Source organism: Caenorhabditis remanei, chromosome IV, assembly GCF_010183535.1.
Source record: "Caenorhabditis remanei strain PX506 chromosome IV, whole genome shotgun sequence".
Lineage (NCBI taxonomy): Eukaryota > Metazoa > Nematoda > Chromadorea > Rhabditida > Rhabditidae > Caenorhabditis > Caenorhabditis remanei.
In genome coordinates, this window is record NC_071331.1 from 14,983,018 (window position 1) to 14,996,554 (window position 13,537).

A 13,537-nucleotide genomic window follows, 5' to 3' on the forward strand; every position below is an offset into this window, starting at 1 on the left:
ATTTTTATAATTCAAAAAATAGAAACAATTTCAGAGCAACTGTGATGACGTTGAAGGGTGTGACAGCAGCTATATGCATAGATACAGAAGAGAATTATCACTTGAAGACATACGAAAAGCGTTAGAAGCCAATCCAGAACTAGCTTCTCAATTCGGAATTTCTCCATCTGCATTTGCGAGAAATCCTTCGAAAACTAAAAACTTCACGAGTGTTGTCGGTATGTTCAACTTTTTTATTTTCTTTCTAATCTAAATTTCTGAAGCTTCAGAAGAACAACAAAGAATTGCTCTTGGAGGAGATCACGTTGTACGACGTCGTCTGATTGTTGTCAATTCAGAAGATCAATTGAGATATTATGTGAGAACTGGAAATATCTAAGAGAAGGACTTCAAGTGTCTTTTTGTCAGCTTTATGTTTTTTTTCTATTTTTAAGTTTCTATTTTCAACCATCCAAACGCCAAACGAGCGGGTCTCATCTCGGAATTTCATAGAGATTCTCATTTATTTCTAGAAATATTTTTTTCAATAAAGACGTTTGTAATTTATGTTTATTGTGATAAAACTGCGATGAAAAAACGCTCTTGTCCTCTAGAAAGAAGGACACCGCGATCTGACCAACATTACACTTACGTCGCTGCCCTCCGGGTCAACTCACCGCAACTGTTTCTCAGATTGCCCGACAGCTGACACTTGTCTCCTTCTGCCATTCGATCCACATCATCTGAATACAAAACCAAGCAGATGCTCTTCATCTCTTCCACTTTTTTTTCTCTTTTGTACTCACATCACTGCCGCATCACTTTTTTCACAACCTTTTTTTTTGTTTTTCAGGATGAAAATTTCAAAATTTCCTTGGGTTGTTCAAAAGGAAATTTTGAAAAGAATGCAGCTGATTGAACTGATTTTAATGTCCTTCTGTTCGAGAAAACTACAAGAGTTTGTGGGAAGAATTTTGAAATTGAAATCAAGTGAACTCGAAACAATTTTTTATCATTGGTTTTCAACGGAAGATACTAGAATTGCATCTACGTACAATGGAGAAGAGTTTATTTTTCTGAGAATAAGATCGAAGCCGGAAATAGGGGATCGAATTCCAATTAAAATGAACTTTATGGGAATGAGTTTGCAGTGTTGGTGAGTTATACCGTATCCACTTGAAAATAAATATCAACAATTTCAGTATGCCAACGGAGAGCGAAGAGTTTCTTATTTGTTGCGACGAAGGAGAAATAGAAACCATTTTACTAGCAATTCACAACTTTTTCCTCAGTTGGATCGGAACGAATATCAAATACGAATTGAAAGGCGGTTACTATATACCAAGAGTGACAAGCATAACAAGCAGTCAGATTTTTCTTATGGACAATCGGACAGCGGCATCACAGTTGGCATCGTTTTTAAGTTACTCTCCAGTTCTAGAATTCCTTATTTTAATTGTACCGAAAGACTCGAAGACTGAAGAAGTTCCAGGACTTGCAGAGACGAAAGTTTTGTATTATTGGGCTGGTGACAAGGCAGACATTCTTCTGGCTAATTTCAAAGGAAGAGAGTTATACGTATACTACGGAGAACTAAGCGATTCTGCAGTAATTAAGTTTTTGAATGACTGGAAATCGAGTAATGGATATCGAAATTTGAAGTTTGTCTATATGTTTGTTGATGAATCATTCGAATTACATCCTGATGTAATCATGAGTCAATGCAGTTTCAAAACTTTCGATTCAATGAAAAAGTTTCCAGTTTATCATTACCTAGAAAGGTTAGCTATCACTTTTCACACCATCTGTAAATTTAAAATATATCCTTCAGATACGAGATTCACCCCATCATGTTCCGTTCTTTTAAATTCTCCAGTCAATACTATATAGTGAGGGAATCAGATGGATACGTGGCTTCGTTCAAAGTTCAATCGAATTCAATGTTTTTCACAGCCTGGAATATGAACGAGAAAGATTTTCAGGAGAAGCATGCGAATAATATGTTTCAATGAAGAATACCTACAGAGATAGTTAATCATATTGCTCATTCCGAAACTACAATTTTTCCTTTTCTCAATGATTATTGTATTACTTCCAAACATTTCATGTCGAATGAAGTAATGGCAATCTTGCAGTTTAACAGAAAGTTTTCTATTTCTAAAGCATTCGAATGATTTCAACAATTATTTTTCTTCGAATAACGTTCTAGTCCAAAACTTATTTATAAAAGAATCGCTTAATAAAGAAGTTCGTAAAGAAATGTGTTATATTTAATACAGTAGAAAAAAGTTGCAATAATTATGAAAAGTTGATCGAGATTTAGGACCGAATATTGGCAAATTTCTTTGATTTGAAGAATGAATGTCGACCGAGTAATTAAGGATGTCCAGGGCGGAAGGGATTTGCATTGTTCTGTGAAATTTCAAATAAAAAAGTGAATGGAAAATCAATAAAACTCACATCTCTGCACATCATAGTTGTATCCGAAGTCTGATTCATGAAATTTTGATTGCTTTCCAGGTTATTTGTTTCATCTTCGTCCAGCTCATGTTCATCTTCGGATTCTTCTGATCTGATGAATTCAACTGAATTAAAACTTCGACGTGTTGTTTCCGGGCTTGGGCGAGGAGTTGAAGAAGCAAGAGGGTGTCCCAAAGAACTTCTGCGAACTGAGCTTTCTGATAGTGTGCGATCGCGATTAGTCAGAGGAAGCACGACTGGTGGCTGTTGAGGAGGTTCGACGACTTTATAGCGAGAATCGAATTTGAAATGCTGTAATATTGCTGCGTTCATGAATGAAATTGAAAGTAAATTAAAACATACCAAAATATCAGGATCGGGAGATGACTCATGAGTTTCTTTATCAAACCATTTTCGTACAAGTTTTCCATTTTGATCCTCCACGTCTTTTTCTATGATAACTCGTGAACGATGCTCTTCCATCTCACGGAAACTGGAGAATTCGTGAGGATTATAACTTATATCTGATTGAGAAGTAAGGGTATGCTGGCTGTAAGAGTCTTCGATAGAAACTTCGGACGATGAAGGCATCTGATGTGTTGTGTGCCGTCCAGAAATGCTCAGTGTTTCGATCTGATCCGTAATTGAGAGTGTTGATTGCGTCAGAGTAACATCGTGGTCATTTTGAGAAATTTTTTCTGATGTTGAATGATGTCGTCCATCATGTTGAGAGTAAGCTCCTTCTTGTTCAAGCTTTTTGTCAAAATCTTCGGCATCTTTTCGTAGTTTTTTTAGCTGTAAAGAAAACATTTTTAAATAAAAAGCAACCGGCTAAACCCAATTATCCATCATCACAGATTCTTCTTTTGTTGGAGTTCTGCTGATATGATCGAGTTGCCACATCGAATCCCGCTCTAATACGTGATTAGTTTGATCGCGCAACTCGGATCGATGTCCGAAATTGCACGCCCCATTTTCCTTTGCGCAAAACTCGAAAACTCCCCAATATTTTCTTTCCGGATGGACACTAGTAAACAATTTCGTATCCCTACTGTGATTGTAGACCTGAAATAAGCTATACTCAGCAACAAAATAGAGGGCTGAAAACTTACGAAACCTTGCCCCATATCCATCAAAATCAGTTTTTTATAAGATCCATAAGAATTATTCGTATGTCTGTAACGAATGAAATCTGGGCAAAGTATAAATAAGCACTCGACCCGAACGTATCCATGTTCAAATGTGGTTTTAGGAATTCTGTATTTCACATATTCCGTTGGTTTAATTTTGCGAATATCTCTCAGTTCTCGTTCATAGGACGATTTTTCATCACGACTCTTTGCATAAACCACCTTAGCAAAAAACCATTCGCCTGGAGAGAAACCATTCCAATGATACTTCGGCATAACCATGTAACCATCTTAAATAAATGTATCAATTAATCAAACTACAGCTTGGATATTTACCTCTGATTCTGATGTGCTGGCTGTAAGCGTAAATCTCACTTTGCCTCATTGATGTTCTGGTTTCGTCGCCTGTTTTTTCAACTACTAATGCAAGAAACTCGTCTTCTTCTTTTAGCTTCTTCGGTGGTGGAAATAAGTACCCCTCCGATCTCATTTTTTCTGGAAATTTGCAATATTTGTCTAGAACTTAATTTTTTTATAAAATTTATAAAATAAAAACGTCTGCGTTGAGAACAACACGAAAGAGTCGATATTTTGATTCAATTTGAAAAATGTGAAGAAAAACATAACCAAACAAAAGTTAGAAAACAAAAATAGTCTACATTGGTATTGAACCTTTTCACGAATTTAAATCGCACAACTCATGAAAAGGTCCATAGACATGGTGATTTTTTCGGAACCACCTCCTTTCATTCTAACGAGTTTTTCTCGAAAATGACTAAAAATTTTTCGAAAATTCTTTTTAACTGCCATGGATCCTCCAGTTATCTCGGATAACTACAATTACTTTTCCGAAAATTTTAATTCTATTTCGAGAAAAATTCGTTAGAATGAAAGGAGGTGGTTCCGAAAAAATCACCGTGATAAGAGAAAACGCGTTTTTAAAACGGTTTCCATTAAAAGTGTCTGCACGCGAACTACTGTAATCGTGTGGAGACCAGTTAGAAAAAAAATGCTATGCGTCTCTCTCACAGTACGCAACCTTCTTTTTCGGAACTAAAAACGATGAAAGCTGTAAAATTTTATTAAAAAAACATTTTCTAATAAATATTACAAACATTTGTAGAATATTTTTTCTAACTCAAGGTGGTTAAAATATAAATACTTGGTTTGAAAGTTCTACATGAGCCCCACATATATTTTAAGAATAAGAAAAACGTCTCGATAACCTGAACCTGAAATAATATGACAACGACAGAAATACAACAACGTACGCTAAAAAATTAGATTTGAATCTGAGTTCCCAGATTCTGAGAATCTCAGATTCTGAGATCGATTTCTGTTGTCTTCGCAAACCTATCTTTTGTTATGAATCTCTGTTAATTTTTTTCTTTAAGAAAAAGTGAACATGAAATAGGAATTTTCACAATACACACAATCCGGATAGAGCTTTTTGTTTGTAAAAAACCATGCAATCTATCGGAATGAATTAGGCCGATCTGTTTTATTCTTATTCATTTTCGTTCGTTCCGCACATCTCGCAGCTATCTTACTGTAGAATCAAACGACTTGTTGTTGTCTATTTTTCTATTTTTCGTACTGCTACTAGTATTACTAGACGTCTTTTACCATTCATGTAAGGCTAAAAATATAATAACCTAAATAATAATACAGCAATTGCGTCAGCAAGGTTCACAGAATTTGACGTGGTTCTCTTCGTCTCAAAACCAAGAATTATATTTGTTTATTTCTTGAATTCTGATGAAAAAAATAACAAGATTTCTCTGCATTAGCAGAATTAACCGAACTGAGCAAAGAGCAACCACCCTGTTGCAGGAAAATAGAAATGTTCAAAAGTCAGAAAACTAAATTTGATTCAGATAAATCGAATTACTAAATAATTTATAGACTTTCGATTTTTTCAGTGTTTATTTCATTCTTTTTTTGAGAAGTAGTCTCACCCAAGGTTGTCGTACGGTCAGGGATTAACCAAATGAGCTGAATTTTTGAACTTCGACTAATCTTCGGGTCCTCCGCCTGAAAAAACCAAAATGTTCCATGGCTGGGAACTCCAATATAAAATTGGCACACGACCTTTGTGATAGCCTTGTTCTCACCAGACGTATTATTAGGTTTTCTATAATCTGGAAACCATTTGTCTTCTCATAAAACGTGTCTATGTATTTGTAAATAATGAATTGTCTAAACATTCCAAGAATCTATTTTCTCTCGATTATAGTTTTGAGCAAGACACGATTTCTAAATTATGGTGTTGCCGTACTCTCTGTGTTTCTGAAAATCGAATCGTTTCAATAAATCTTGATTTACTGAAGCTGAACAATTGGCTGACGAAGAAACATTGATAATAGCCTCATTGGCTTTGAAATTTTCAAATTAAAAAAACGATGAATTGAAAAACATCGCCCATTTTTTCAGCTGAAACCCACCTCTCGTTTATGTTTCCAACACTCCCTACTGTTCAGAAATACTCTCTTCATCATTGTTTGAACTTTTATCCATTTTCAAATGTTTTTTATCTTGAACCGGCACGAATTCATCTCTACATTCATAGATCCACACCAATTTCTCTCTTGTTTCACAGTATTCCGTGGAGATTTGAGACTTCGATAAGACTGGTAACTAGGTGTGATGACTGGAGATAATGTGGATCTTCGTTCTAATTCTACCTCAAGAAACCTGAGTAACTGTGTAGTTTGTATATGTCAACCTATTCACTTCGATCATCTAATCAGACGGATCACTCAGTGAAATGAAGCATAAACAGGTGGTTCATTCTGATTTCTTAATTCCAAAAAGTGATAATCATGCATGGCTTTGCAACTCATATGATTAGTAAGCGATTTTGGAGAAATGAATGTGATCGAACACAGAGTCTAGTCGTCTATTTTGCAGAGAAAAAAGAGAAATGAACTCAGAGCACATTAGGTGTACTTATGCTGATTTATCGCTCTCCAATACTAGGAATTTAATTTTTTGCAGACTTTTGAAGGAGTCTCCTCTTTTCCCAAACCTGTGTTGTATTAATCAGTTTTCAAATAAATTTCCTGATTTGGAAGTAGTAGTATATATAGTTTGAACATATGATTTCATATCAGTAAGTAATACATAATGTATCTTGTTTTCTGCTTGTTTGAACATGAATAAAGATTTGTCTAGGAAGGAATGAAGAAACTACAGTATTCTTCAAATGTGTTTCCATCCCTTTCGGATATCTATCGGGTACAATCTTTCTCGCAATCGACTCACTTACCGTCTCATTTGAATGGAATATTGAAGATCAAACGTTGCTGTAAATTAGTACAAGACTGTTTGGCCACTCATTGAATTACTGAGGACAATCTGTAAAAAATAAAAAGATATTCCTTCTCAATGTTTTTCGCGAATTTCTTATTTTTAATGTTTCCCATATTCCATTTATTTTAGATAGAACCTCACTGTTTTGACATTGAACAGTCAGATAGTAGGTAGTTTCTTTGATTGGAGTCAGTTTTTTCACTCACATAAAATTTTTGCTCGGAGAAACCCTCCTCATCTTTATAAATCTCAAGGCTGGACTTTTAGACTCTTTCTTTCTTTTTTTGAGTTTATCTCTATCACGAAAATCAACTCAAACCAACTGATCTGTCGCGTGAATAACATCATCTGGATGAACGGAGGGATTCATTTGAGATCATCCACGGATGTGTTGGATTATTGGTCTTCAAAAGAACGGATAAGTGTCATCTGGTACCTTCTAATCTGTTAATAGTGTCTAGTTACGATGATGTTGTATTGCTTCGATCAAGCACATTTTTAGCTTTCAAAAAGTGTAAGTCTTCTACTAATGCGTTGGTGGTTATAATCAGATGTACTTCTAATTTATCCAATGTTTTGATATCATTCTCGGAAAAACGGCTTGTTTAATCTTCATTTAATCAAAAAACATATTTTCAGACAAATTCTGCAATTTAAAAAAAGGTGCAAAAACAAAAATGGGTTTGCTGAATTTATGACTCAACATAGAACAAAAAGTCTTTATTTAGAAGTTTGTCGTTTTAATTTCAGAAAATTCGTTTGAATTTCCAGAAAATGAAATACTTTTGGTCTGAGAAGAGAGTTCAAAGCCGAAAATATTTTTCGAAGTTCTCGGTTCTTTGAAGAAAAAAAAATTAAAATTGAAAACAGCTGGGAGTTTATTTTTTGCATTCGAAATATTCTGGGAAACTAGTCTGTCTCAAGTTTTGTTTTGTGATATAATGTACTTTGAATTTATTTCTGGAACTCTATCTCTATCTTGTCTCAGTTTCTGTTTTCTGAATCTACCGTAATCAAGAATTTCTGATCTGTCACTGTTAAATTTCGAAATAAGTTTATCAAATCTCTCAGCCGTTGCAGTAGTTTCATTCTATTGGTCATTTTGAGAAGCAACATTCAAAAAATTGTGGTTTTTAATCTCGATTTGATTCAAGTGTACGGAGTGCTCACTCAACCAAATAACAACATATTTTTGTGATGTGTCGAGCTTATTCCCCAACACTAAAATGTTCTTGATCACCTCTCCTCCTCTTCACAAAACAGAAGGCGTCCCTCTCTTTTCCGAATAGAGAATTCTTGTCCTTCTTCATTTCTCTAGATCCTATCAAACATCCAAATCTTTCCGAAATCTATCTCCGCCTTCTTCTCTACCATAATCCAGAAAACATTTCGAACCCGAACAAAAAGCTTCATTTCTATTTGTTCCCTTTCTCCAAGTTCATTTGGTTGTTCTCATTCGTCTCAGTTTATTTTTTGTATTCTTTTTCGTACTCTTTTCCTTCCTCTTTTCGATTTCCAACACAAATAACAATGTTCGAAAAGTGTATTATTCTTGTTAACAGGTGTGTTTTGATAACCTGTTTGCCAATGAGGGCACCAGACTGTCCTTTTCCAAACTTTTGTTTTCCGGAACAGTATTTTTACGCGTCATGTGAATGACCGTCGGAGCATTTTCTTGTTGACGGGAACAAAGCGCAAAAAGTTAATTCAGTCATGTATTTATACGGTGTCCTATCTTTTATTAAGGCCTCTTTTTCGGATTTAGTTTTCTTTTTTCTCTCGTCATACGACCTTTAAAAGTATAAGTTTGCACACAAATCAGTCTTCTTATAAAAGCTCAAAATCCTTGAGATTTTCATTTTCTTGTGATTCTGTCCTCCACGGAGAGATAGTAGGGGTTGTGCATAATCTGTTCAAATGTCTACTTGATAAAATGCTTCTATCATAATCTGGGATTACGAAAATAAATAAATGAAAAGCTTATAATCCAATAGGTTCAAAGTTTTTTTCATTACTCATATCAGGACACTTCGGAGTTTGTGAAATGAGGAGTTTTTCTAGTTTCCCCGACACAATCTGTTCTGACCATTTGAAAGTTACCTGAACTTCGAGATTTCCAGTCTCTTTTCAATCGAACTCATTCTAAAACTTCCCAGTCGAGAAAGTTAGTTCACAGTTCCTTTTAGAGTAAATATCTGAAATCTGATGATTTTTTGTGTGATCTGATATCATTGTAGAGTACATCAACTTTGTATGTCATTGGTGTCTAGTTTGTTTTCATGTGCACAGTCAAACAGTCTTTATAATAGAAGTTTCTGTGTTGCCTCTTCCTCTTTTTCTCTTTCCTTTATCGTTGTTCACCGAAACAACTTCTGAATTCGTTTATGAATCAGACAATTGATAAATCACAGTCATCTCATTAAAACTACCGTAATCCCTCCTATCAGCTTTTTGTTTTTTAGAAGAGAAAACTTATTCTGCAAGAAGCCGTCTCCTCCTTTCTCTCCGCCCGCTATTATAAATTTAATGAATGATACGAGACTACAGTAGGATAGTTTGTTTATCAATGCATTCTCAATGACGTCAACTGTCTACTACTGTAATCTGGAAACAATTCTCATTTCTCATTTCAAATCTCACCCTCCTGCATTGAAAATGTTAACCTCCCAACACACGGGACAAACACATGATAAGATAATGAATCAGGAGTGAAAACAGGAACATGTTCTATGTACGAATCAGTCACTAAATGATGCATACTCTCTCATTCATCGTCAATTGTTCTGATTTGTGACAGACGATTTGATATAACAGGTCGAGAAAATGATATCGGGGAGGGTACCAAAGTACACATACAGGTTCAAATTGTTACATTCCAATCGTATTGGTTAGTGTGATTCAGAGATAATAATTTCAGAATAATTTCGAAAAATTACGCTTTCATTTCTAATAACCGTCATGAAGAATTCGGCAAAGTGAATAACCATTCAGTTGACCCCATATGCTCTATGATTATCTTATCCCCATTCCGCATTGTTTCTCAATATCCTTGATTGATCAAAAATGATTCTAGCCTCCTTTTCCGCTTTCTTCACTGATTGTGTGTAGTTTCGTAATTAGATGACGTGGCAAGATCAGAGACTTCGTTCTCTTTTCTGCAATCAACTGTTCAATGGGCCTCGTAGTACTGTTGATCCGCAGACTGATATCTCAAATTGTCATATTTCTCTCCCAAATATTTGGTTCCCATGCTTGTGACGTCTCCGCTCATTTTCTCTTAATAATCCCGCCCACCCATCTCATCAGCCCCGCCCCTTCGGTCCCTGTCTATTCCCACCCGCAGCATTGTTCAAATGGCAACAACGTGTACAAACTTGCATAATAATACTCAATTTTCTCTTTTTTCTTCATCCATTCTCGACCATCGAAACCACACAAGTTGTGGTGATAAGTGCTGATTTCAACTCTATCATCTCTCACTTTTCTCCTCATTTTCTCTTCTCTTCCTCGCCGAATCATTCAGAGATCGGCGTTCTCGAAACCTTCTGATGACGTCATTGTTCCTTACAAGCCAAAGATTACAGTACTCTTGTATCCCGTTGATATCTGAATTGGTGCACCGCCCGTCTTGTGTGTAATGATCAGCGGCCCGTTTCTTCACTTTGATCCGACTGTTACGCTCCAGACCGTCATGATGTGAGTTATCCAATTAGAGCAATTGATATTTCATATATTGCTTCTTGATCATTGTTTTGTGATTGTTTACCAACAACTGAAATACATTTAATTTAAAAAAAAATCATTATCAGTTCTGCAAAAAACTTGCACAACTTTTCAAAGAAATATTTTTGTGATTCATGAGCACGACTATCGTGCAAATAACTTTTCACCGAAATGTTTATCTTAGCAATCATTGAAACGAGTAGCTTTTAAATCTGGAACAAAAATTTTCCTAACGAAAGATCAAGACCGTTTTCGGAAGTCTCGATTGTCGCAATTAAAATCTCTAAAATCTTTCCAGGGGACACCCGAATTCTCCATTGTCTATTCCGTGTACATCGACGAGTCCAAATGTTCTCTCCGCTTCGGATATTCGTTGCCGAGTTTGCGATAGACGGTACGATGGATCCCAGCATTTCGGAATAGATGTGAGTTTTCGGAGGGAGAATGATGAGGAAAACAAGAAGAGGACAAAACGATCTAGACACCAGAAAAGTGGTGTTGATGTATAGATATCCATCTAAGAAGACGCCGTTTCTCTTAGATAGAAACTTTTCGTTTCTGAATCTCGTCCAGATTGATTAGCACACAAAGAAACAAAGTTTCACAACAAAACAAGGGAATTCAAAAGATATTGGAAGTAATTTGATATTAAGCTGAGAAGTTGAAGGGAAACTATAATTGTGATATGAAGCACCTGTTACATTATTTGGAATCTTGATTACTACAGTATCCCTTCACTTTCCTTTATTTAGTTATCACACATCACAACTCACGAGACAAAAGTTGAAACTAGATTTCATATATTTTCTAAAAAAAATGTATTCATTTGTTCCGCTAGAGACTTTGAGCCGTATCGAGATCTACCTGGAACCGGTTTCTAGTTTTGCAAAAGTGAATTCTGTAGCCGATAGATTCTCGTTCACTTTTTGTTCATCTGATAACAAGTAAACAAAACAATAATTTCAGATCTGTCGAGCATGCGCTGCATTCTTCCGACGAAGTGTTGCAGTCAAAAAGACGTTTGTTTGTAGAAGAGGATACAACACTTGCGCATTAAACAGTGAGTATCTACAGTAATATTGTGACATAGATCAGTTACAAATCATAAATTTTTAGCAGTTTCCCGAAAAACGACATGTCAAAAATGCAGATGGATGAGATGTCTTCAAGTTGGTCTTCAAGTTGATCGTGAGTTTTATATTCTACCTTTTCCTTCTTCCTCTTCTTCATTTTATTTTGAATATTCATTGTTTAAATATGGCATCTAACATCACTGATTCTACGACCCCTTCTCTTTCTTTCTATTTGATCTAAATTCATTCGTAAACTGGAAGTTTGTCATCGGTCTGTTAACATTAACGATTCATTAATGCGCGGCGGCGCACTAGAAACAATCCAGCACGGAATGAGTTCATTAAAACAACTGAATATCTGACCTGACTAGGAGACAGTCGTATCACTTAGAGAAAGGGGGGATGTATGGTGCAGCAATATCATTCTGGTCTTTCCGAAGAACAAACGCGCGTCGTGTTGAACGAATATGTTCATGGTGGCATCAGTGAAACAGAGGCAGACAAATTTGATTTTTGGTCACAGTTTATGCCACTGTTTAGGGAAATAGTAATAGAATGGAGGTCATGAGAATAGCATGTGAAATAATTCATTGAAACAGATTTCAGTCGTTGCTGGCCATCGATCACCTGACCATGTGAAGCCACAATCAAGAGATGAGGAAGATTTGAAGAATATTGCATTGATGGATTCAATTAAAAGAGAAGGAGAAGAATCAGATACTGGATCAGAAGGGAAGTCACCTCAACCAGTGCATACTCCTCCACTTGTTGAAAATCTTACTATCAATCCATCAATTCATGTGGTTCGTCCAATTCCAACAATCGGAAATCCGAACCTCGTGACAACAAGAGCTACTCTTATCAATAAAGTACTAATCAATTACAAGTGAGACATTGAAAAAACGAAACATAAATTATTTACAATTCTAATTTTCAGTGAATTTACAAAGAATCGTCTGGAAGTGGAACTTTCTCTTCCTCACGTTCAACAAGATTCAAAAATCTTCGGCCCCACTGGAATTCCAATTGTGAAAGCGTCACGAGAAACAGTTTTTGAAATTTATCAAAAACAAGTCGAACTTCTTCATATATTTTTGAAAAACACATTTGATGAATATGCATTGTGTGATGAACAAGAACAGAAAAGAATTTGTGCTCTATTCTACCCGGTTCTCTGGGAAATTGAGTCGTGCTATTGGACATATCGAAACATGCCAGTCAACGCAGACTGTGAACATTTACTGATGTGCACTCAGACAACTTATATTGATGTTAGAGATGTTGAATATTGGTTGGGAAATGTTGAAGGACAGAACAAAGAAGAATTCGAGACTATTAAAATGTAAATTAACTCAAAAAAACCAGGAATTTATTCTCATATTTATTCATTTTTAGGCGTCTGAAACACCTTCTTCAAACAGCAAGAACTTCAATTCTCGAGAGAATGCATAAAATTATAATAAAAGAATTCGAGGTCATCACTCTTTTGGCTCTCAATATTTGGGCTCCACGTAATCACAGTTCGAGTGAATCGAAAGATTGTGCTGAACAAGTTCGTACTTCTCTCTTCAATGATCTTCATTATTTGTATCATGATGGATTGAAAATTGACAATTATGCTGGCAGAATTGGAGAGGTTATGTGCTTATACACAGACGTCCAGGTAATAATTGAAAATTGAGTTCAAAAACTTTAATTCAACTTTCAGAATGCCGATTTGTCGTCTACTATTAAGAACATCTTCTTTGCTGATCTCACCGAGTACATCTACTCGAAATAATTAATTTTCTATGGTTTTCTCTCTCCAAATCCTCATTTTTTGCCGCTTTTTCTTGTATACTCTCAAATGATCATTACTTG

The 13,537-nt window shown here is 35.6% G+C and overlaps 3 protein-coding genes across 3 annotated transcripts; 2 read left to right on the forward strand and 1 right to left on the reverse strand.

The window, feature by feature from the left end:
• Positions 1–1,182: 1,182 nt before the first annotated feature.
• GCK72_014193 (uncharacterized protein) lies at positions 1,183–1,991 on the forward strand (the record flags this gene model as incomplete). Its single annotated transcript, XM_003100662.2, has 2 exons — positions 1,183–1,760; positions 1,811–1,991. The coding sequence occupies 2 exons, from the start codon at positions 1,183–1,185 to the stop codon at positions 1,989–1,991; spliced, it is 759 nt and encodes a 252-aa protein (XP_003100710.2).
• Positions 1,992–2,355: 364 nt separating this feature from the next.
• Positions 2,356–4,059, reverse strand: GCK72_014194 (uncharacterized protein; the record flags this gene model as incomplete). Its single annotated transcript, XM_053730176.1, has 6 exons — positions 2,356–2,391; positions 2,440–2,751; positions 2,803–3,234; positions 3,277–3,504; positions 3,552–3,859; positions 3,906–4,059. 6 exons carry the CDS (start codon positions 4,057–4,059, stop codon positions 2,356–2,358), a joined length of 1,470 nt encoding a protein of 489 aa, XP_053584948.1.
• Positions 4,060–10,518: 6,459 nt separating this feature from the next.
• GCK72_014195 (uncharacterized protein) lies at positions 10,519–13,457 on the forward strand (the record flags this gene model as incomplete). Its single annotated transcript, XM_053730177.1, has 8 exons — positions 10,519–10,577; positions 10,903–11,029; positions 11,571–11,664; positions 11,721–11,792; positions 12,284–12,563; positions 12,615–13,019; positions 13,073–13,340; positions 13,386–13,457. The coding sequence occupies 8 exons, from the start codon at positions 10,519–10,521 to the stop codon at positions 13,455–13,457; spliced, it is 1,377 nt and encodes a 458-aa protein (XP_053584949.1).
• Between the last annotated feature and the right edge of the window lie 80 nt (positions 13,458–13,537).